The sequence below is a fragment of the Hippopotamus amphibius genome, chromosome 1 (genome assembly GCF_030028045.1).
Source record: "Hippopotamus amphibius kiboko isolate mHipAmp2 chromosome 1, mHipAmp2.hap2, whole genome shotgun sequence".
In the NCBI taxonomy this organism is placed as follows: domain Eukaryota; kingdom Metazoa; phylum Chordata; class Mammalia; order Artiodactyla; family Hippopotamidae; genus Hippopotamus; species Hippopotamus amphibius.
The window spans coordinates 6,189,192-6,214,808 of record NC_080186.1 but is presented as its reverse complement, the minus strand read 5'-3'; the positions used below and the strand labels follow the sequence as shown (position 1 = coordinate 6,214,808).

Here is a 25,617-nt window from a genome sequence, read left to right as displayed (position 1 = left end):
CACATGCCTCCTCCATGTTTTAAATGATAGTATCGATACTGTGTCTACATTTTCACATTTCGTAACTAGTACATCCTATAGTCTCTTCTATTTAACTCTTATTTGGTCTTCGTTCTTCAGGTAACTCTGTATTTCATCTTTACCACTAGTCCTCATATAGATGTCTCTCTAGTCATTTTAGTTGTCAAGAGGGAGGATAGTCCCTGGCTTCTCGAATGCTTGTAACAGGTTGTTTGTGACCTGCCCAGCAGGTCAGATTTGCTGGCTAATGTTTTCTTTTCTTTCCTTCTTGCTTTAAAAAATTGAGGTATAATTGACACACAACATCATATGACTCTCAGGTGTACAACATAATTATTCGATATTTGAATATATTGTGAAGTGATCACCACAATAAGTCCTAACAGCTGTTAACATACATAGTTACAGAATTTTTTTTTCTTGTGATGAGAACTTCTAAGATCTAATCTCAGTAACTTTCGAATAGGCAGTACAGTGTTACTAACTGTAGTCGCCACAGCGTGTTTTCTTTCGAGTGTCTTAAATATGCAACTACATTTTCTTCCCGCATAAAGCACTGCTGTCAAAGTCTGTTGAAAATCTAATTATCTTTGTTTTATTCTTCACATATTATTTTTTCCTAGATGCCTGAAGAAAAATTTTTTCCTTTAAAGTCCAGTATTTTTAGTAGAATGTGTCTTAATCTTGGTCTTCTGGATTAGTGTGCTGAAGTCTGGTGTGCTCTTAAAGTGGGGCATTTCAAATCTTTTCATTTCAGGAAAATTTTCTTGAATTACAGTGTTTGTTCTTATCCTTAGATTTGGTTTTCTTTTCCAGGAGCTTCTACTCTCTGTGTGTTAGTTGTTCCTTGCCTGTCTTTAATATTTGTCAGTTTCTCCTGAATCCTTTTTGTTTTTTATTTCTTTTTATTTTCTTCTTTTAGCCTTCTCCTTCTCATCAGGCATTGCTAGCTGTGTTTATTCACTCTTGTATTCCTTCTGGTTTAGTCTTCATTTCTAAAATGAGTTTTGTCTGACATTTTATGTCTGAGTTTTGCTGTGTCTGATAATATATTGCTTTCTAATGTCTTGTGTCATGCATTTAATAATATCTTTTAGACTGCTTTGAAACAGTGCATTACAGTTTTGGCTATGTGTGTGTATGCATGTAGGTGTTTTTTTGCTGTGCTTTCCTTGTAGGGATGCTGTTCTGCTCCTTACCACCCTCCCTCCCCCCCCCCATTAGTAACATTGTATGAGGTTTAGCCTCAATACTGCTGCTTATTTTTACACACATTTGATTTTGTTGAACTTTTAGGAGGTGTGTGTGGTTCAGAGTAGTTTCTTTTCACTGTGTTCCTCTTCCATTGCTATGTTATGTTACAAATCTGGTGCTTGCATTTTGTGCGTTCCTGACTCTGTTCCCCTCCTTCACTTTCATTTGGACCTTCTTTATCCTTTACTGTTTTGTTCCTGTTCTGCTCCTTCTAGACTCCATTCCCTGTAGTTTTTCCTTTGTTATGGGTCATTCTCCTGGAAGGGAGCTGTGATAAGTTTTTAGAGTTCATCTGTGGTTAGACTACATAGCTTTTTCTGGTTGGTCTCGCTACTGACCTGTGTCTCCATGGGCAAAACCCCCGCAGTTGGAAGCTGCTGTTAGCACGTTGGCCCAGCTGCTTGCTTGTTAGCGATTTTGAGATCCTCCTGACCTTAGGTGTGTGAGGTACACCGTTCCTTCCGTTTCCTCCCTGACAAATTCTGACGGCCACAGGTTGTGTGGTTGTTGGTGCTTTATGCCCTTCCACTTCCCACCTGCTTATATGTGGGGATTTGTGAAGATACTTGTTTCCCCATTGTGTTGTGTTGTCAGCGGGAGTTTGGTTTGACTCTCTAGTTGATCTGCTTCTATGGTGGGGAGTTAGGAAGATCTGTAAACTATGCTGCCATCCTCCTAGAATTCCTGGTATCTTAGTTTTTATTGAAATAGTTTTCTGCTAAGCCTAAGATCACAAACACATGGATTCGTAAATTGTGACTTGCTGTTTGTCATGGCTGCTTCCATTCTTGTGTGAGCCCTGAGGGGAGGGATAGGTACAGAAGACAAGAAGGAAGGAAGTCTATCGATTACCAGCTGAGTTTGGTCCCATAACCCCACTGAATTTCCCCACGTACTGGTCTAGGCCATGTCAGAAGCATAGATATTGTTTTATCCTAAATTTTTTTCTAGTCCAGGAGAAGCTTGAAGGTTCTGTCTTCCTAAATAGATGCTCAGATTGACCTGTGAAATCTCGCCATTGATGGTGAGAAGATGCTGTTCCCCTCACTTCTGACTCCACCCCCCACCCCAAATGTATGTTTTAGAGCTTTGCGTTTTCCCTATTGGTGTATCCCTTAGAAGCTGACTTAAAACATATTAACTTTTCAGAAACATTTTATTTTGAGCAAAAGGAGCAGCTGGTTTGGTGACTGGAGTTGGAGATTTGAGGACATTTTTGTTTAGTATGATTATTTCTGGATTATAAATATATCTGATGTAATATATCGGTGTGCAGTTATAGCTGAGATTTTTACGTTTCACAAACATAAACATTAGCCATTACAAGTGTCACAACAATTCAGTGTGTATGCATATGTATTAAATAAGTATACATTTGTAAAATATAGTTACATAATTCAAACGGGAAAACCTCAGAAAATATAACCATTGGGTCAACATTACTGTTGACTTTAAGTATAAAGTATGTTAATAGGAGGAGATGATGCTTTCCAATATTGGTGTTACCATACAAAGTGAGATTAAGATGCCAGTGATCTCAAGGGCTAAGGTGTAACTTTTATTTCTTGAATGCAAATTTAAATGAATCTACAAATACACTATCAAGCTATTTTCAATGGGAAAAGGAAAGTCTTTTCAACAAATAGGCTGGAACAATTGAATACCCATATGGCAAAAACGAAAGACAAAACCCTAACTCACACCAGGTAAAAATTTTGTCTTTACAACCTTGATGGAGACAAAGATTTCTTAAAGAGGAGATCGAAGGTACTAACCAGAAAAGAAAAGAAAAAAAGGAATTCATCAAGAGACATTGTTAATATTCACTGGGGACATCTCAGACAGTGAGAAAATGTTTACACCACATATCTGAGAAAGGAATTGAATCCAGAATACATTAAAAACCTCAGACAAAACTGCTACAGCTTAATATTAAATAAGGCAACTCAGTTTTTTTTTTTTAAATGACTTGAATATGGGGACTTTAGGAAAGAGGATATATGATTGGAGGATAAGCCCATGAAAAAGTGCTCAATATCATTAGCCATTGGGAAAATATAAGTTAAAACTACAGTACATACCACTCTACAGCCACTAGAAGGGCTACATGGAGGAGGCTGATAGCTGATGATGCGTCCCCTGTGCGTCTCCGGCGAGGAGCTCGCCTGCTTTGCTGGTGGGAATGAGAATGGTGCCACCACTTGAACAGCGTGATGGTTTCTTAAAAATTTAAATATGTAGATCTATCCTGATCTCTGTGATAGAAATCAGATTAGTGGTTGCACTAATCTGCTTTCTATAGGGAATGTGCTTGAGAGAATCTTCTGGAAGGGTAGAACTGTATTGGATTTGGGTTATAAGGGGGTCTGTGTACATCTTGATAAAACTGAACAGTGTACCTAAGGTCTCTGCATTTTGCTGTATGGAAATTATATTTCAGTTTTTAAAATTCAGTGCAGATTAAAAAACATTTTATACAGTTTGGTAAGTGTCAGTGTTATAATGCTGTTCCGTAAAACTCCAGTGTTTGGATTTAATCCAAATTTTATTTGCAGTGCATTTTAATTTATTGTGCAATACCTTAGAGTAAAACTTAAATAAAAGGTTTCACAGTTGGTTTTGCTCACCAGTATCAAGCTGGTGCCACTGTATGGCATGAGATGAGTTCCAAAGTAAATGGACCAAGTACTTGGTAAATGTACTTAAAGGCAGTTTGGCTATGCTATGAACTTTTCAAGTCACCTCGGTTATTACTCATAAATTTTTTTTCTAGATATTTGGAATACTCGTTCCTAGTAGTTTGCCTACCCTTTTCCTCTGTAAGGGGCTACTCGTATAGGGTCCTGTGAGAGGATGATGAATTTCAAAGAAAAGATCTTGCCAGATTACTTCACATCATCTTGTTAATTTTTGAAGTGTCCTCTGTTTTGCTATTTATATTTGGTTAGATTTTAGCCTCTTTTATCTTGTTTTGTGATAGTCAACCTCCCGAAGATGCTGGCTCCTACAGATACAACCTAGTTTGAATTCCTCTGTGCCCCATTTTTCATATTCTAGCTACTCTATTGATTTTTTATGTAAAAATTGAGTTGTGCATGAAGAGCAGTCTGTTCATAAATTTTTATATATTTATCACATAGTCCACTTTATAAATGTGTCCTTTTTATAAGAAGGGGAATATTATACCTAGATAATATGATGTTTGCCCAGACTTGGGAGGACTTTACTTTTATTGCAAGCTCTGAGTTCATGCTTTATGTAGCGTACATTTTTGTGGACAGCTTTGTGGAAGAAAATCACAGAAACATTTTCGTAAGAATTCTTTCAAACATATTTACAAGAAAATGTCACGGCAGTGTTTATTTTTTTTGAAATGATGTAAGTTAGGAAACTGTTCTGTATCTTGCCTTCCTCAGGAAAAATGCAGGATAAATGTGGCCAGGTTTTTAAAAGGCAGCGAATTTTTGCTATGTAAGAAGCTTCAATTTTGATGAGATTTGAAGGTAACTTTTATGAACCTTCATAAAAATATGATTCTTTGTACATTCTTCTTCTTTAAATGTGTTTCACCTTTCTTATCTAATTCTAGCTATTTCGTATGTGTGTGATATAAAGGCATGTCAAAGTACAGAATACATGTTGGCACATCATAGCTGGATCAACTAAAAATATACTAGACCCCGTTTATGACACTTTTGGGAAAGGGGACCAAGAAGACATTCATGGTGTTTTCTGCTTATAATAGAAGAAAGTGGTAATTGTTTCTCTGCCTCTATTATTGATTCGTAATATAGGCGCAATAATGAAATTTTTGCATAATAGCCAAATCTCAGTTTGTGGTATCATAGACTGAGACATATTCATATAGCATACACAAATGGAAAACCTAACATTCAGTACTGCTGTTTAGAAACTATCATTTATTTTTAGTTACTGTTTTATTTAAAACTGGCTTTGTTAGAGCCAGCATTTGTTAATGGAGTGTCTAGGGGTAGTCTACCCTTAGGGTGATTTGCTTAGAGGGTTAGGACCTCATATTGATCGGATAACAGTAGAAGACTTTTCCTCTGTATTCATGTGTTATAACAATTGGGTGGAAGGATGAAGAGCTGGTCTTAGTTGTTACACAGGAGTGTCATATTATTCACTGAGGTAAAGGTTTTCAAATTTTGTATTGTAAGTTGTCTTCAGGGCAACTTAATGTTTGTTGTTCGGGGTAGTTGTGTGTGTGTGTGTGTGTGTGTGCATGCGTGTGTGTGTGTGTGTGTGTGTGTGTGTGTGTGTGTGTGTGTGTGTGTGGAGAGAGAGAGAGAGCGAGGCAGCCTGGGTGGGGATACAGACAGTACAGAAGCAGATGTTGCAGTGTGGCGCTAAGCCTACGTAGTGGTTCTGAAACTGGGAGCCTGTGGATGTTAAGACGTTTTATGCAGTAGTTTGCATGGCACGCACATTTTCTTGAGAGACAGAAGGTCCAGCAGAGGTTAAGATCCATTGTTCTAGAGCCTGATTTGAGATGTAGTTACCAGGTATGGATTTCTACATGAATGCAAGGAGGCAGTAGCCTCTGTAAATTCCCCAGTCAGTTGATTCCACTATCTCCTCTTTTGCATGATCATATTAAATTCTCTTGGGCATTGTTTCGTTTTATGTCCCAGTAGTTATTTACTGCCAGTTAGAACTGTGACGCTTTCTGCTGTTAGCCTCCCTGACAACATTGGTAGAGCTAGAAAACGATTTCCTGCAGTTCCCTCTGTAGTGATTCCCTCCCTCGAATTATAGAACATGGTGATATTGTTAATAGGTAAGTGGTGCCTGTGTTATGTGGCAGTTGCTAAGAGTCAGCTGTTCATGTTTTCTTTTGACAATAAAAGCTTTTCTGGACTTATCATGGGAGTTACCATGATCCTCGTTTTAAAGATCATCATTGATGATTGGCGGAGAGCTCTCCTGTGGCTTTCTGTAAATGTGTGAGATTTAGCTTGCACTAGTTCTGGTGACTGTGCACGAATAACAGACAGCAGCACAGACAGGCACAGCATTGAGCGTGGTGTCTGGTTTAAATTTGGGCTCCAAGTAGGGACTTAAGGGAAGGTTTCTCTGTTCTTAAAAACTAGGAAATTAATAGATCTTCTGTCCAGGGGGGCACCCTAATTTCAGTGGGACACTGGCCAAAAACAGGGGCTCTGTGGGTATTAATACAACTCTGCTTCTTTGTTAGTAGCCTTCACAAAAGATTCCTTTTTATGTGTATTTATTTTTCAAATAAAGGATCTTTTACTATTTTGTATTTTAACACAAGGGGCAGATGTCTCTAGCTTTGAGCTGGGCTTTGCAACATGTCCTACCTTTTGAATGTTTCTTTCAACTTGGGTAGCTCTCTTTGTTAAAAAGCCAAAGCCCTTAGTGAGATGTTCTGGGAAAGAGGACCCCTTGATATTTGAAAGGTGAGAAATCCATTTAAGCCATGTGATGGCTACCGACAGCCCTACTGCTGGGTTCTGCTTGTTTTAATGTAAGTGATAGATGCTTTGGCTGGTTGTGTTCGGTAATTGGATGTGAACTATATAAGTGACATTTCATGGCAAATGTGAGGGCACTGTGGATGGCACTTGATTTCTGTGTTGCTGCCATAGGCTTAAAGGAAGAAACCATAATGGAATTTAATTATTAGAACATATATTCAAAGATTAGTTCAATGCATGTGTAATACCCTTAGTTGTTAGGTAACCGTTTGATTATTGTGCATGACACTGAGTGTGTGTGATTTATAATGCCAGTGTGTGCAGGGCAGCAATAGAAATGCTAATAAGGCTGTGTGTGGGGAGGGCTGCCATCAATACTGTGTCAGCAGCTTGCTGCCAGATAGTCTTCTAGGAAAGACATAATCTGTAATCAAAGAGGAGTTTGTGGAAATAGCAAGCATAGACAAAAAATGTTATAAAAAAGTGTTCATTGCTTTCTTTCAAGAGAGGTTTCAGTTACATCTTGTTAATGATATCTTTCCGCCTTTTTAAGTGTGTATACAGCCTTGATGGTCTATCAAAGGATGAAAAGGAGTTGGTTATACTTTATTTTCATTTCAGGTCTAGTTTTATAAGGTAGCATTGAATGGAACATCTTATATTCAATTAGAAGTCTCTAGATTTCATATTTAAAGGCTCTGTGCCTTTTAATATCAGTAACACTATGAGCATTTTTGAGGGGAGGAAGGGAATAAGAATGGTATGGCATGTGTGGAGGGCAAAGAAGTAGATGGCTTTCTTCTACAAGCAGTTGAGAACATGTATGACTGTTTATACAATTGTCCCTCAGTATCCTCAGGGGATTGGTCCAGGACCTCCTGTGGTACCCATGTCCTCAGATGCTCAAGTCCCTATGTGCTGGGAAGCCAGGGAATTCAGGTGACTTGCTTGATTGCACTGGGGACTTCATTGCAGTGGCCTGGAAGTGAACCCACAATACCATCGAGGTATGCATGTGTACATACTGTGTATGCAGTGTACCACTATACAGAGTGATATGTGTGTGTAATATATGTATAAGTTCTATGTCACATTTACGCATATCAGGCAATAAAATGCTGTAAGCACTCCAGAAACCACCTTCATGCCCTCTCCCAGCCACTAGCCCCATGATAACTACTGCTGTAAGCTCTGACATCATAGGTTAGTTCTGCCTGCCTTTGAATTTTGTATGTAAAGGGAGTCATGTGGTATATATCTGTCTGTGTCTGGTTTCTTTGGCCTACCATAGTGTTTGTGAGATGCATCTGTGTTTTTGTATGTTACAGTAATTTATTTTAATAGCTATGTAGTCGTGCATTGTATGAATATACTGCAATTAATCCTAAACTGTTAGTGACTATTTGGAAAACTTGAAGAATTTTAAAATATCCCCTTCAGTAATTGAGCAAACAAGTACATTATAAATCAGTGAGAATATTGAACAGCACAGTTTAAAAATTTGAGTTAAATGTTACACATACAGAATACTATGCCCAACAACCAAAGAATATACATTCTTTTCAAAAGGAAAAGAATGGGATATTTATCAGAAATGACAATATTGGATCTTAATGTAAGTCTTAACATATTTTAGAGGATTGAAATCATATAGAATATGTTCTCTGACCAGAGTGGAATTAAGCTAGAAGTAAAAAAACAAAATGATTACCTGGAAGATCCAGAAATGTGTGGAATAAAGCTGTATAGTCTATGAGCCAAATAAGGGATCACATTGGAAATTAGAAAATATTTTGCAGTGAATGATTAATGAAATTATGGCATATCACAATTACTGGATATAGCTAAAGATATGCTCAGAGGTAAATTTTTAGCCTTAAATATATATGTAAATAAGAAAGGTAGAGTAAAATCAATGGTTTAAGTATCTATATTGAGAAATTTAAAAATAACTTAAACCAAAAAAAGGGGACAATGAAGATAACTTAAATTAATGAATTAATAAGGAAATGTACATTAAAGATAATAATATCAGAAGTTGCTCCTTTGAAATGACTAAGGAAACTTAAATTCTTGTAAAGATGACAAAGAAGAGAAAGAAAAAGGCAGCATGTTACTAATACAAAGAATAAAACTGGGACAACACTACAGATCCTACACGCTTTGGTATCAGAGGGCATTATGAACAGTGTTACCTATTAATTTTGAATATTTAGCTTTGGCACCAAACATTCAGAGACAGACTTAAGACAGATTTGCACAAACATGAATAACAATACTTATAATAGCAGCCTTTGTTGTAGTAGTGAAGAACTAGAAATGACCCAAATATCAATGAGCAGGAAATTTTTGAACAAATTGTACAAAGAGGTAATATGTATTATTTAAAATGAATGGACTGGGACTTCCCTGGTGGTCCAGTGGGTAAGACTCTGCACTCTCAATGTAGGGGGCCCAGGTTGCATCCCTGGTTGGGGGACTAGATCCCACATGCCGCAACTAAGAGTTCACAAGCCGCAACTAAAAAGATCCCACATGCGGCAACTAAGACCCGGCGCCGCCTAAATAAATAAATATGTTTAGAATGAATGGACTAGGGCATGGATGGATCCTGCAAGCATAATGCTGAGTAAACAGAGCGGATTACAGAGGTAATCAGAGTATGGTATCATTTATGTAAAGTGTAAAAACTGCAAAACAGTACCTTATATAGTTTTAGTTGTATGTGCATGTGAAGTAAAAGCATAAAGCACAGTATGGGAATGAGCAACAGTGAATCCAAGATAGTGCTTACCTCTGGGGGAGTAAGAGACCTGTCTAGAAGGGGTGTACAGGCAGCTTCTTCAGGGTTGGTGATGTTTTATTTCTTAAGACATATTATTTTTGTACCTTTATGCCTGTGAAATTTTTCATGATAAATTTTATAAAAGAAAAAATAAAAAGGTAAAGAAGGTTAAAAAAAAAAAAAACAGAAACCTTCTGGAGTTTTCATGAACAAGCCCAGCCCAGCTGAGAGACAGAGACTTGGGTTTCTGTGGATGGAGAAATTGGTGTATAGATTTATCAGGGTTATTCAACCACCTTCTCTGTATGAAGTAGTCAAGTCACAGTACACTTCTTCCTGCCAAGTTCAGGTGCTTTTGAGAAGACAGCTAGTTTTAAGGAAAACAATACCCAAAGAGACTAAATGCAGTGTAAAAAAATGTCACTCACCTAGGATTGTATGGTTACTAAGTGGCAGATTTCATTGCTAGTAGCTTTTTAAAAGCACTTAACCATTCTCTGACCTTTATTGGGATTGGAATGTTAGCTCTATCAAGACTGGGACTTTATCTATTCTTTTCCTGTACTCAGTATCTATCTCCAGAACAATGGTCTGATACTTGGTAAAAGCTCATTAAATAAGGATTACATGATTTGAGGAAATTATACTGTAAAACTAATTTGAAAAAAAATTTACTTTCATAACTATTGTCTCTGTAACTTATAGTCTGGGGTTTTTAGGAGGTCATTGACGTCTCAGCTCAGAAGTTTTATCTAGCAGATTATTTGATTTTGAAGAACATGGGGTTATTGTCTGTAGTGGTCTCCAGCATCAGCTGGTAGAAAGACGTGTCCCGGTCGCCTCAGAGTTGTTTTTCTCCTTGTTAAAGTCTCTGTGTGTTAAAATGGAGGAAGGAATTTAGATTAGAATGTTTTTCTGGCACTCTCTGGCACAAAAGCTTATTGAGGAGAGCAGATTCATCAATTCTAAAGGAAGTTAGTCTTTTTGTGGTAATAGAAGTATTCCCTATCTTAATTGTGGTAGTGGTTACACAGCACGTGTCAAACACAGTTTTATTGTGTATAAAATATACCTCAATAAAGCTGATTTCAAAAAAAAAGATGAATTCAAACCAAAACAATGAAACAAAACTCCCAAATTAAAACATTTTTGGAAAGGATAGGGGATGAAGAATTTTAAAGAAGGTCTTCCTTGAGGAGATATTAACATTTATATAAGTTGTATTAGTACTTGAACGTGATGGGGAATCTTCTAGGCAAAAATTAACCTATGTTTTATGGCTCTGGTCATATGCTCTTTGATATTCTTCCTTTCTTTTCTTTTTAAGCAGCGTTTCCTCAGCTCCACTCATACTTGATTGAATACACTGATCGATTATCTGGGATTAACTCAGCCTTCTCATTTCCTGCTTTCATTTCTCCTCCAGCAGGCCAGTGGGCCTTTGTTGTCTGGAGTGTGGACTGAGATAAGCTATCAGGGCATGTTTGTATTAGAAAAATGGTTGTAGATGGAACGTTATAAATAGACTAGCAGGTATTAAAGGTTACAGTCTTTGTTTTGGTTTAAGTCAAAAGGAGAGAAGAATAAATAAGATACTTAAGACTGACTAGTTTATATAAAGTGAAATAGGAAAACGTGAATTTTTAGGGTTCCTACTGATTTTTTCCCTTTTAAACCAAACTATTTGTTGTTTATTGGCAAGTGCAAAATGTTTGTTAGCTGTAATTGGATTCTTATTATTATGTAGGCTGACTTTATTTAAATATAAATAATTGCTGAACCTATATTAATGTTCCTTAAAAGTGCAGATACTCGATTTTAAAAATCTTTGTGCTACTAAAAGGTATTTTATGGTGTTACCAGCTGTACGTTTTGCAGTTTAATTCGGAAAACAGTGGTGCAAAAAGGTTATCACCTAGAAAGAGAGGAAATGCTGGATTCACATAAAATAGGTATGTTCATCTTTATAGAAGATAATGATTCAATACAGTTTGTTAAGCTCAAAGTTCGTTGTTGTTGTTTGTTTGCTTGTTTAATTCTTAAAAGTTGATATTTCATGTTGTCAGTTTTCTTAGGTAGGAGGCAGCACCATTTTTGAAATGGCCACAAAGTTGCCTGGAATTGCAAATTGCTGAATAAAAGTTACCCAGGTTACTACCTATTTTCTCCTTGTTCGCTTTCAGCTTAATAGGTTTACCATTGTTTTAAAGTGAACCTTTTTAGTATAGATGTATTTATATTCTTGTTTGGATCAAGATATTTCTCAATATCATGAGCTCAAATTTTAGAAAGAAAAGTATCTTAAATTGAAACAAGAGGCTTCTTACCTAGATTTTCTTGAACAAGAGTTTAACTTCCTGCTCGCTGTTGGAATGTCTGATTGTATAAATAAAGTCTTCTATTTTTTACTAGTTTCTGACTTGTAACTACACGTGTGCCCTCACATTTCCAGCCATGGTTCCGCGTGGGGAGCCTGCTGAAATTGTGTGAACTACCAGAGCGGGAGAGGCAGGCGTTCTGGGCTGCTTGTGCAGCTTGTTCCCTTCACCCCGTAGAGCAGCGCTTCTCACGCGTGGTCCGTGGATCTGCAGGGCCAGGCTGCTTTCATGAGTATACCAAGACATCGTTTGCCTTTTTCACTCTTCCTTCTTTCATGAGTGTACCGTGGAACATTACAAAGGCTAAATGATGTGTCACATATCTCAATGGGTTGAATGCAGAATCAGATACGAGAATCTGTTTCCTTAAGCCAAATGTAAGAGAGGTTTGTAAAAACATAAGTATTACTAGTTTCCTAAATTTCATTTGTTTTAAAAGGATAGTTGCTTGTTGTAATTATTTACATTAGCATGTAATAGGGTCATTATCATTAAATGAATGAGTAAAAATGTCTTAGTTTTTCTTTATTTCCATTTTCTAGTATAGTAAACATTGATATGACCCACATAAACAAAAGCTCTTTGAATTTCTCAATAATTTTGATGAGTGAGGACCGCTGAGTCTAACAAGTCTGAGAACCACTTCTATAAAAAAGCACTGTTGACTCAGTGAAATCTTTTCAAGATATTTCAGCATCAATATTTAATAGTAAAATCTGTGTGATGTATCTTTAATCATAAGTTAGTAATTTTTATTTCTAAAATAATGTCATAGTTTAATTTGTGAAACTTCTAGAGAATTTTGGAAGATTACAGTCCAGGTGCATCATTGATTTGTGATAGAGTTGTGTAACTTCTCCAGCTATGTTGTGTACAAGAAGTAATAAACTCCCCCAGAATGAATAACATCACTGCCACGGTCACCAAACAACACCATCACCAAACAACAACCAGCATATTGCAAATGTGTTAAACTTTGTAGTATTTGGGCTTGGTATCTTAAGAAAGGAATTCAGTGGAATGTTTAATTCCATTTAGTAGGGATTACAAGCAATATGGCAATTTCTTATGGTGCTGCCTACAAACAGCTATTTTCTCTTCCGTTACGGGGGAAACTTTTTGGGCCAAATAGAAAATTTGTGGTTATGGATTTACCTGGTGTAATCATAATTGCTGGAAAGAATTCTGGCTTTTAGGAAGGGGTTAATTTTGGGTTTGGGCAGCAGATTTTGGGGATCCAAGTATAGGGACTTAATTTTATCTGTGAAATTTCATGAAAATTCCTCTTTCTAGCTTGACCCTTCAACCTGAATTTTGGGAGACTTTAAATCCTGAACCTGACATTTAATATTTTTGTCAGATGTACATCAACACGATTCATGTGGGAAGTTATAGGAATGTTCTTTAGTTTATTATATATGTCCCCAGGTGTGAAATCCCCCTTTAAGTATAGCTTATCTATGTGTGTGGACAGCAGAGGTTACCTAGTGACCCTGTCTCTGTCTCCTATCTTACAAGGCCAAGAAGTAGGAATATTCCCAGGGCTACCCCTGTACTCAGTTTTGGCCTCGCTACTGCAAATATAGGAAGCTGTTGTCTGAAAATTTCATTGTTCCTCCACAACGTAATCCTCGATAGAAATTGCCTTAATAGTATTAGTTTTGACTCCATAGTTAGCAGCTGAGAGATAATTTTGTTTTCACACACCTTTTTGGTCCTACCATTAATAAACAAGACATCATTAAGAAACAGTGATTTTGAGACTTCCTAGGTGGCGCAGTGGTTGAGAATCCGCCTGCCAATGCAGGGGACACAGGTTTGGGCCCTGCTCTGGGAAGATCCCACATGCCACGGAGCAACTAAGCCCGTGGGCCGCAACTGTTGAGCCCGTGGGCCGCAACTGTTGAGCCCGTGTGCTGCAACTGCTGAAGCCCATGCACCTGGAGCCGGTGCTCCACAACCAGAGAAACCACTACAATGAGGAGCCCACGCACCACAACGAAGAGTAGCCCGTGTGCAGCAACGAAAACCCAACATAGCCAATAAATGAAATAAATAAGTTTATTAAAAAAATAAATAAAAATAAAGGATCTCTTTGTTTTAAAAAAAAAAGTGATTTTGAAAATTATTTCTGATCATTGGAGCCTGTGTTTCAGCATATTTTTAGTTGCATCATCTTTCTGGGGATTTGGATATAACCAGTTATTTGCACATCTAGGTTGTAAACATTGTAAAAGTCATCTGCCCTCCTTGCTTCACCATCTGATTCCAGATGATTTAAATCCTCTTGCACAGACCCAGATGCTGATGCAATCTCTTGAAAACAGTCTTTTGGGTTGAGTGCCACAGGTTCGGAAAATGAGCTTGTAACAACCTTGATCCTAAGGCCTAATGGCAGTAAGCAGCTTAGTCAAATGGATATGGTTTGTTTGTTTCTTTTATCTGTTTTTATCTCTTTTATTCATTATGCTAGTTCTGAGTACACCCCTGTGTAGTTCCAGGTTATGTCCATTTGCAAATGCCAGTCAGTACATTATAAGTAGCTACTTGTTTTAGTCAGAGCTCTCCATAGAAACAGAACAATAGGAGAGAGAGAGAGATGTGTATATATACTATAGGAATTGTCTCATGAGCTTACGGAGGTTAAGAAGTCCCCTAGTATATATTTATATAACTTGCTGTCCGCAAGCTGGAGAACCAGGAAAGCAGGTGGTATAATTAAGTTCAAGCTGAAGGTCTGAGAAGGGGCGTGGGGGTCAAGGGATAGGGTTAGGGTGTAAGTCCTAGAGTCTGAAGGCCTGAGAACCAGGAGCTCTGATGGGTGATGACAGGGAAAAAAAATGGACATCCAGCTCGAGAAGAAAGAATTTGCTCTTCCTTTTTCTTTTTGTTCCTTTTGGGCCCCCAAGAGATTGGCTTGTGCTTGCCCACACTGCGGACGGCAGATCCCTTTACTAGGGCTGCTGAATCAGATTCTGACCTCTTCCAGAAACACCTACATGGGCATGCCCAGAAATGATGTTTTACCAGCTGCCTGGGCATCCCTGAGCTCAGTCAAGCTGACACATGACATTAACCGTCACACCACTAAACAAGTTTCTGTGTTAGAAACTCAAATGTTGTAGCCCCCATAGGGGAGCTGTGCCACGCTCGTAGTTCTTTTCCAGGCCAGTTCAGTCACCATTGGGCAGTGGATGTGTCTTAGAAAGTTGCAAGAAGGGCATTTTAGGACAAAACAAGTGTGGATACTTTGTTTACTCACTGTCAGTAAGAAATACATTCACCCTCTCAAATAAAAGGAAACAAAATGTTTAGTTAATGTCAGTCTATTAGGGAGGGTTGTGCGTGCTAGTGTGATTATTTGTAGGAGATACTCAAAGCCCTTTCTTCTTTGAGAACAAGACTCTGCAGTCAGTGTTGCGGCCTTTCCCCTAACCTCCTGGTACCCGAGCAGAACTCTGAGACAGGTCCTTCATGGCCTAAGCCCTGGTGGCACTTAGGTTTTCCTGTAACTCTTTAATGGCATTTTGAGCTATAGTGGCTATGGAACTATTTAGATACAGAAGTATAGATAGAGAAAATGTTGCACTGCTCTTGTCTTATGTTAGGAATAGAGCAGTGGTTTGAAACAATATTACAAGATATTTCCTACCTTAGTCCTGCTGTTCATCCACGTAGTTGAGTAATGATGATCTGACTGGTACAGAAAGCTTATCTTTAGATGGATTCCCCTGTAAATATGCCTGGAGTTATTCTTGGCCTTTGAACTCTAGTAATCTTAGACCTCATTGTCTGTCCCTAGTCCCCTCCCCCAGAGTCAGGAATGCTTGAAGCCACTAAGACTGTGTCCCCAAAGTCTTTGTGAGGGTGATCTTTCCAATAGGCACAACCCTGTGGGTGGAGGTGGACTCAGCAGGGTTGAAATACCACTTCACACCAGCCATACAGCAACTGGAAGGTTAGCTCTTAACCTTACTGTCACCATTTTGTGGAAATGCATGACAGGTTTCTCCAAAAGGAATCTTCTTAAGCCATACCATATACAAATGTTAGCTACTTCTATTTCCCAAATTTCTGGAAAAACAGGATGGCTATTTTGGCTTTATAAAACAAGAATTTTGGTCTGATTTTACTTGACTGTGAATCTAGATCCTCCAGTATATTTATGAGCTCCCAAGAACTAAGCAGTCAGGAATTTGAAGAAAGTTCTCTGTTATCTCTAGCAGATTATTTTGACTTTGCAAATTTGTTCATGGGATGGTGTCCACCTTCATATCCTAGTTAGGTTATCTTTGGCCTTGATCATTCTGTCACATTTGATAACAGTAGGGGGACTACAGTGACCTGTTGGGAGGGCTTTGGGAGCCTTGCTATCTTGCCAAGCCCTGGTAGGTGATTGACGGGGCAAAGAAGGTCCTCCTTCTGTAAGGCAGGCAAGTATACAGTTATTGTTGTTCCCGTTCTAGTTGGGAATAAAGAATATTGAAAAGGGAATCTGTGCACTTGTCTAATTGGTCATTAATGAACTCCTGCCCTTCTCCATCTCCCCATCCTCACTACCCCCACCTCCCCCACACCCCTGCACTTTTATATTTTTATATTTTGTAAAAAATGTTTCCCCAGAGGAAAATATTAAGACTGGTCCTAGGAAGGACACAGATTGGCTATTTAAAGTCAATGAGAGTACCATATTAATAACTGTGAAAGATCTCTAGGAAGGGAAATTTACTTCTCGGCCTTGGCTTTTGTGTATTTGTATTTGGGGTGGTTGAGTTGTGTGCTATTGATAGAATGAACCAGTGTCCCTCCAGCAGCAGCCTCCTGTGTGCCTTTCTGGTCTCTATTGCCTACCTTTCCCTCTAGTTATCTTATTCTGACTTAAATTTTAGTTCATTAATTCTCAACCGATTGCCTGACATGCAAAGGTCTGGAAATCCTCCCTATTCTGTTTCTAAAAGCCTGCCATTAAGCTGTCTTTTCTAAACCCAGGTGGTGATGGCTTTTGTCCTGTATTAAACTCTTTATTTCCCTAAATTTACATTCATCCCTTATTTCAAGAAATCCAGGCCAGGGATGTGGACAAATCCATAATTCCACCCAGAATCAGCTCCTCTCATTTTTTGCACAGAGCATGTGAAACGGTACTGTAAGCAGATTGGTTTGTTAGTTTTCTCTTAATGCTGGTGCATCCTACCACGTGGAAGCAGTCAATCAGCATCTCTCTCCTTAAAGAAAAAATGGTGGGAAATGTTTACTTCCCAGTGGGCTCCTCTCTGTATTCAGAAATATACCCCAGGATGCCTTCACCTGGGGAGCTTTTCACCACTTGCTTCTTCATTCAGCATTGTGTTTAAAATGTGTCATTTATAACCACTTTGACCTTTATGCAGTTGTTCAATTATATCACTAGTCAGTAATGAGGTGTATTTGTTGGAAATACTTGATATGCTTCTTGAATTGTTGTAAAAGTGAACAAATGTCCCCTTAATTTGCTACTTGAGTTATTTTTGTAATGCTATCATGAGCATGATTTTGGATCTGAGAAAAGCAAAATTTATAACCAGCCTTTTAAGCTTAACTCCTCTCTTTATCTGTAAAAGTGATCGTAATATGCAGCATTTATTGGGAGCTGGTCTGCTCCCTCTACTTATATTCATTTATTAAATCCTTACAACCTAATGAGGTATAGGTGATTATTTTCCCTCTTTTTATATATAAGAGAATTGAGGCTTGGAGAAGTAATTGGCCTGAAGTCACACAACTTAGTAAGTGGCAAAGCCATGATTCAAACCCAGGTGGTTTGGGTTGAATCAGAAGTTCACGTCTGCCTTTAATTTTCTGTGAGTTTGAGCAGAAGTTTTAGCCTAATGAAAACTGTAAAGAAGATGAAGATTTCCTGTGATTGAGGGTTGAGCAGACCTTGATGTGTGTCTGAGGTGGCTGAGGCTGTTCCTCAGCACACAGCCGTCAGTGTCCATGGAAGAGGACGGTGTGACTCCTGAAATGTCTTCAGATGATAGTGTTAGCTTGTGCCATTGTGTGATACTCTCCCAATCCCATTTTATCCACTTGGTTTTGTCTGGGGAAGAAATCTGAACATAAGCATATAAGGTGGAAGCAGACCATAAAAATCATCTTGTTCTGCCCCTCACTTGTCAGGTGGCTGGGTGACTCCACTAAGGTCACCCCCAGCAAACTCATGATTGACAGCACCAAAATCCTAGTTTACCTGATTTTAGTCTAGTGCCTCTGAAACAACACAGTGCCTCCTTCTATAGACGTTTAATCTTTAACTAAATTCCTGGCCTATTTGGGAAGATTGTGTCCATTCCAGCTACTTACATCATTCAAAACTTTTGCCCATGTTGAGCCTGCCCACCTTTGTTGTGTTCCATCTGTGGAGTTCAGAATCTGAATGCTTTTTTAACACAATGCCGCCACTCCCTGGTCGTTGGGTAGTATTGCATTAGGAAATCCAGTAGGCCTTCCTGGTAATAGGAGTTTCCTGATAATGGGAGTAGTAAATCTAGGTACAGACAAACTAGAGTGGTAATTTTGTGTGGGTGGAACCATTGTGTGCCTGGATCAGAAGATAACATAAATATTAAACCTCAAAACGTCACCAGAATTACTGGCTTGGTTCTGAAAAGTAGGCATTGTGTGGTTATAGTACCTTTAAAAGGTTATTTCTGTTGCCCTTTATGTTTGCATACATCTTATGCTTTTTCTGCTTCTGTTGAGATGATCATGGGGCTTTTGTCTTTTCTTTTGTTGATGTGGCATATTACATGAATTTATTTGTGTATGTAGGCACCCTTGTGAGCTTGGGACAGATCCCGCTTGGTCCTGGTGTATGATCTTTTTCATGTGTTGTTGGATTTGGTTTGCTAATATTTTGTTGAGAATTTCTGCATCTATATTCATCAGAGATATTGGCCTTTAATTTTCTTTTTTTGATGTATCTTTGTCTGCTTTTGGTACTCACACATCTCAGATGTGTTACAGAAATACATAAAAGTATAAATTTTAGAACACTGTTGCTAGGACTGCAAGTAGATCTGAATTCCTTTGTGAGTTACTTCATTTCTGTGAGTGTTGAAGCATCCATTAGTAGCTCAGTGACTAGACATCACTATCATCTCCTGAAAGAAACCACATTCTGGAAAAGATGTCACACCTACAATTCTCAGCAAAGTTCTTGAAGTTTTCTGTGAAGCACTGGTTAGAGTCACCTACTAACAGAGAAAGCAAGTCTTTGAGTACCTACTGAGTTACAGATGCCTTTCCATCTTTTCAGTTCTTTCACGAGTCCTTTTAGGTAATCCTACGTTACAGAAAAGGATAGACTCAGAGAATCTTAGGAATGTGCTGAGAGTCATGTAACAGGGAGGTGATGGAGTTGGGATTTGAAACATGACAGACGTTCCTGTGCTTATCAGCCCAGCCCAGTAGTGCTTGAATCAGAGTTTAGTCTTACCATTCTGGTTTAGCCTGCCTTAAAAAGGAAATTGTTAGACCACTGGTTTTCAACTGGGAGTATTTTGTACCTGAAGGGGACACTTGGCAGTGTTTGAAGACATTTTTGGTTGTCACAGTGAGGGAGGGGTGCTGCTGCACACCTAATAGTGCACTGGGTAGGCCCCCGCAACAGACTTATCTGGACCCAATGTCAGTTTTTAGGTTGAGAAACCCTATAGTAGACAGTGCATTTACTTAAGTGGGTTGATCCCCGAGTACTGCCAGACAGGCTCTGCCCCTCCCCTGGTGTGTCTCCTTCTTTCCCTGATGAGTGCTCTCAGCCTGGTCTTGCTCTTAATCATCCTGCCTCGGAAAGGAACTGCAGCCCTCTAGCTGCTCTCCCACGGCCTGGTGTTTTGTACCTCACTGCCTGTGTCTTTGGTCAGCAGTGTAGATAGAACACCTCATTTGTCCCAGCGAGTTAAAAGCCAAACTCCAGCTGGGATTCAGGTTCTCCTCACTATCACGAAGAATGTTTTCCTGTGCTGCACACAGGTGGACCACGTGCGTGTGTCATATATGTTTTGTGCTTTCTTTATCTTTATGTATTTCTCAGGTCTCCTCCTTGACTAGAAAAAAATTCATTGAAATATTTCCCATTTTTCCCCAGGTCAGATATTCCTTCCTCCGTAATCCCTTGATGAAAGTAATTGTTCCTGTCTATAAACTCTTGTACTGTATATAATATGTATTCTTTTTATGCAGCCTACTGATTTGTCCTCTTTTTCCCACCTGCAGTATAAACAGTGTAGACTATAAAAGCGCAAAATTGATAAAAACTAAAAAGTACCCATTTTGTAGGATTATTCCTCGTATGCAATCTCTTTTATTCAAACCAGTAATGAATGATGCCCTATATTTGACACAGTTAATTGCAGAAGTTAGAATCTGAGTGTTTATGGTCTTTGGAATACACTTCTTCACATTTGTGTTCAGTCAAGACTTTTGGCAGTTGTTTTCTTTCTGAATCTTTAAATGGCTTACATATTTTATCAAAAAATATTTTTGAGCCTTCCTGACCTTTTAGTGAAAACTTCATGTGTACCTCTCATTTAAGGATAAAGCACTTTACTTCATTAGAGAAGACTCCTTTGACGTACTTTAGGATTTGGTCATTTCTTTTATAAACATGAGGCGTTTCTCAAATTTTAGCTCTCATTCATTTCTGACCCACTGACTTGTGATGGGAAGGTAGAAGCTGCTAAGAGGAGTGGTGGTGCACTTACCTTGGGGAAGTCTCTTGCAGCCCTCAGCTGGGTCAGAAAAGCATTTTCTGAGGCCCTGGGAAGCCTTAGTGCACTGCCATGTTGAGATGCTTCACGACCAGGTGCACAGAGATGATCCCTCAAGCCCTGGTCCCATAGCCTTCAAATGGAATGACAGTATTTGGTCCTTTATTCTTCGATTGAACTAGGAACAAAGTTACCTTTTAGGGATATGATGGTTAAGTGTCCCACCACCATTTATGGGACCCTGATCATCGTAGAACTCTTCATTATTCGTAAATATTTATGTCCAAGGTGTTCTGTTGTCGGGAAATTCAAAGATGAATGAGACAGGGTCCCTGCTCCATGGACTCACCGTACCTTCCTCAGCACTGATAGTTTGCCATAGAGCAGTAAGTGGCAGTAAAGTAGCAGGAAAACCTTTTTGCCCTTAATGGCCTTGACACTGTGCTGAAACAGTTTATAAATATTTACCAAAACAAAGCTTAAGATAGAAGAAGGATGTATTCATGTAGTACTGAGTAGTTAATGCTAAACAAAAAATATAATATCAAACGAATTAGTTAATCAGACTGGGGAGATTTATAGATTCAAGTTTGGTTTTGTTTCCTGAAATAAGCAACTTTGAGGGATAGAGTCAGAGGGGTGTTGTGGCTGGGATTTTTCAAAAAATAAAAATTGACCTCATCATTGACTTAGGTATTTTTGTGGTCCTGGTAGTAACTGTGTGTCTCCTTCTCTGCCTGTCCACCTGTTTCCAGGGGCTTTTGATCATGGGTATGGTATGCACCTGTGCGCACCCACAATCCTGTTCCTAATGCTGTTAGATTTTCCTTTTCAGAGTAAGAGGGACCATCTACTCATGAACGTCAAATGGTACTACCGTCAGTCTGAAGTTCCAGATTCTGTGTATCAGCATTTGGTTCAGGATCGACATAATGAAAATGGTAAATATATCCTTCTGGTTTGATTCTTACACTTTCTTAGCTTTGGGCAAAGTTCTTTGTAAAAACATTTATTAATGGAGATAATCACTATGGAGAATTTTCACTGAAAAAGCTTTTTATAAATAAAGGCATTACTGGAATGTTCATTCTTTTGCTGAGTTCTTTCACTTTTTCTGCTTTAAAAGAGAAACAACCTGATCACGTGCTGGTAGCATCTTTCCCTTAAACTTGGAGTAGTGCTGGATCTTCTTTGGAAATAAAATTAGCTTCATCTTTTTATTCCTTTTTCTCACATAATGCTGAACTACTGACACTTAAAACCCCATAGAATTGTATTTTGTTTCTTTTTAATAATCTGTATTGTTGAACTTTTCTATATCAGGGTTGTGCACTTCAGTTTTCAGAGCAAAGCTTCCCTGAATATTTTGGGATTTAGCTTGAGTATTGACTTCTAGAGCAATAGGAAGGTAGTTCAGAGCATCTTTTATTTTTCTCTTCCTCTGGCATTGTAGTTTCTACCCAGTAACTTCATTGACACATGAGATATGTACATAAAATGTATATTACGTTTGTTCAGATGTGTAATAGTTTCTTTTTATTGATTTTTCTTTGAGAGGCGCTCGGCCTCATTGTAGCTGATTTGCATATGTTACCCATTAATTATATGAGTTCAGGGTTGTCACTGCCTGCTTCCAGATGAGGAAATCGAGGCTTAAAGATGCTAAAGGAGCTGCCAAGGTTACATGTCTTCCGATTGGAGGCCCCGGGGCAGGGATCCAGCTATCTGCGGCCCTGATGCCTGTGCTGTCTCACTGCTTCACGCTGCTTTTGGCAACAGGCTTTGAGTCAACAAACCAGTAGTCAAAAATGGCTCCCTCCCTCCTAATAAAGTTCACATCAGGTGTCAGGCCTATGAATGTAATAATGTGAAACAGTTTTGAAGAATAATATTCTTTTATATTTTACCAGTTTTTTCTTTTTTTAAAACTATTAAAATTCTGTTAAATGATGGTTCTTTATTAAAAACAGCAACTTGGTTATTCTTTTCAACTGAAACAGTGTGATTTCACTCTATCCTGGAATATTTAGCAATAACATATCAGATGCACAGGATCACTGAAAATTTTAATAGTTTACAAGTTGCTAAAATGTGATAGCTGTTTCTTTTTTCATTCTATTTTCATTTTGTGCTTAATGCATTTCAGCAAACTGTGGGGACTTAGTAAAGGGCAGAAACACATCCCGCAGGATGCCTGCTCCTGTTATTCTTGCTGTGTGTTACTCCTTTTCTCTGTTTTGCTGACCAGGCCTATTGTGCTTTTTATCGTGGGCAGTGAACCTGAAAGAAAAATATTGTAAAATTTTCCTAATTGTTTTGGGAAGCTCAGTTATAGTATCCTCCTAATTAACTTTTTTTTTTTTTTTTTTTGGACAGACTCTGGAAGAGAACTTGTCATAACAGACCCGGTTATCAAGAACCGAGAGCTCTTCATTTCTGATTATGTTGACACTTACCATGCCGCTGCCCTTAGGTAAGCGCCAGAGATGTGTGGTTCTTCTGTGAAGGAGGAGTCATGGGCCACGGCAGGTAGAGAGTCCAGGCCGCCCTAGTCTTGTCCGATAATCATGATGTCAGTCACACCCCCCATGGCCTGAGCAAGCTGACACCCCACCGTTAACTTTGTGGATTATTGGGGTCTTGGAGGTTGCCTCTGTCTTCACTAATCTGTGTGGGAAGGGGAAAACTACTTTTTTCTTTCTTTTTTTTTTTTTTAAACACCCTCACTATAGTTTTGTATTTTATTTCCTTGAAAATTTGTTGCTAAAGTACGCAGGGTGAGGTGTTACACAGATTATTTCCTGAAGATTTAGTCACTGCCACTAGAAAAGACAGGTTAAAAAAATGGGTGAAACAAATATGGCAGCGTGTAATGGTACGCAAATCTCGGCAAAATTTATAGAAATTTTCATTGACCTATACTTTTAAATTTCTGTGTGTATGAAAAGTTTCCTACTAAAAAGCTTGGGAGTAGGGAAAACATATTGATTTTATTCTGAGGTAACGTTGCTGCTAGTCTTAATGTCTTAGGTAATAATGCCAAAAAGTGACCGTGAGCCTCTGCTTCACACCCTCTGGTGTTTTCTGTCCTTTTCAAGAAAAAGATACCTATTTATTATGGTATATTTTGTTTATGAGGGTAAGACTCATAGAAGAGGGCTTCTTAAGTGGTAAAGGAAGTAAGACAAGTGACTTTCATTATATCTTTCCCCCCACTGGAAATAACAAAATGGTGAAAGAACTATCTTTGTTAAAGAATATGGTTTAAAAAATAGTCATGGGGGTTTGCTGGCTTTTAGCTTCACTACAATGAGATACGATAATTTCTTTATTATATTGCTCAGATGGTATCCGGTAAAACCATCTGGAGTCTCTTGTGCAAAGACGTGTAGTGAAAGCCAGTTATTTCAAGGCATATTAGTAGCAACTTTTAATATAGGGCAGGTTTTGGCAAACTTTTTGGGTCAGATAATCTTTCATGGTCTCTATTGCAACTACTCAGCTCAGCCATTGTAGCGCAAAAGCCATCGGCAACGTGTAAATAAATGAGGTGGCTGTGCGCCAATAAAACTTTATTTGTGGACATTGAAATTTGAATTTCTTTTAATTTCCACATGTCAGGAGATATGACTCTTCTTTTGATTTATTTTTCAGCCCTTTAAAAATGGAAAAACCATTCTTAGTTCTCAGGCTGTACAAGAGCAGGTGGTGGGCCAGATTCGGCTTGCAGACCGTAGTCTGCCAACCCCTGCTGTAAGGGAAGGCGTGTATGTAGTTAGATTTGGCATCTTACAGGACTTTAGATACATTTAGAGAATTCCTGTAGTGTTTTATAAACTTCTTCCAAAATACTCCCAAGCTTTTCATGTCTTCTTGGTGGTGGCTTTCCAATCTTAAACTTGGATGCTGAGCAAAAATAAGTTCATGGGAGGTTGGATAGATTGATGGAGCCATTAAATTGTTAGCTAAGACCAGTGGCTTGATCCTGGGATGTTTTCTTACCTGTTTTGCATGCTCCCCACCACCTGACCCTCCATCTTATGTCATTGATTGAAGTGAATGATTTTTAAACAATTTATAGAGTTTGAAGTTAAGACAAGTAAATGTGTGAGATATATAACTCTGGTTATTCAACATATTTTGATATATTTGCTTAAAGTGAATATATTTGAATATATATCAGAGACTGTTCAGATGTGTAGAGTCATTTCATGCTATTTTAGCATTTGGGAAGAACGGGTTGTCCCAGATAATTCTAGTTGGACCCAGATGAATTTGCTTTCGCTAGGTTTACAGTCAGATACAGGTCACTGTCTCTTCACTGGCCACCAAAGAACTGGAGTCATGAAGTGGTGATTCCTTATCTATTTTCTCCTGTGTGTGTGACTAGAACCCTTATTGATTCGTTTTTTTCTCCTGTGGTATTTTCTTTAAAGTGGTCATAAAGTGGTTTTATAAAGCTGTCGTCCTAAATTTGATTTTGTTAGCTTCACACAGAGCATCTCTTGTGTGACTTGAAGTTGGGTTTTCTTCTAAGACACCAGATGAATGTGAGCACATGGTTGCTGGTGATCTGGCCTAGTAGCTGCTCAGTAACCCTGATGGGTGTGCTGATGTTTGCTTGCATCTGGGGCTCAGGTTCTTGCTGCTGCTTAGTAATCCCACCTGGTTTGCAGTGGCAGAGCGCTCGCTGTATAAGATCATTTCGTAATAAAAGCAGAGTTGATAGCGGTGCCCCCAGGAATCTCTGTTTATTTCTTTTCCCTTCACTAAAGCTAGATTACTTTAATTTTATTTATTTATTTATTTATTTTAAATTTATTTATTATTTTTTTGGGGGTACACCAAGTTCAATCATCTGTTTTTATACACATATCCCCGTATTCCCTCAATTCCTCCCCAACCCTCCCTCGAGTCCCCCCACCCTCCCCATCCCAGTCCTCTAAGGCATCTTCCATCCTCGAGTT

General features: G+C 38.6%; 1 protein-coding gene across 3 annotated transcripts in view; it reads left to right on the top strand.

Annotated features, from left to right (window-relative positions):
• The window catches only part of RERE (arginine-glutamic acid dipeptide repeats), a 410,456-nt gene that overhangs the window by 209,375 nt on the left and 175,464 nt on the right, over positions 1-25,617 (top strand). For all 3 annotated transcript variants that reach the window (XM_057695312.1, XM_057695296.1, XM_057695303.1), the window contains 2 exons: positions 21,486-21,591; positions 23,027-23,123. In XM_057695312.1, coding sequence (XP_057551295.1) covers positions 21,486-21,591; positions 23,027-23,123 — 203 coding nt within the window. The remainder of the gene's footprint in view (positions 1-21,485; positions 21,592-23,026; positions 23,124-25,617) is intronic.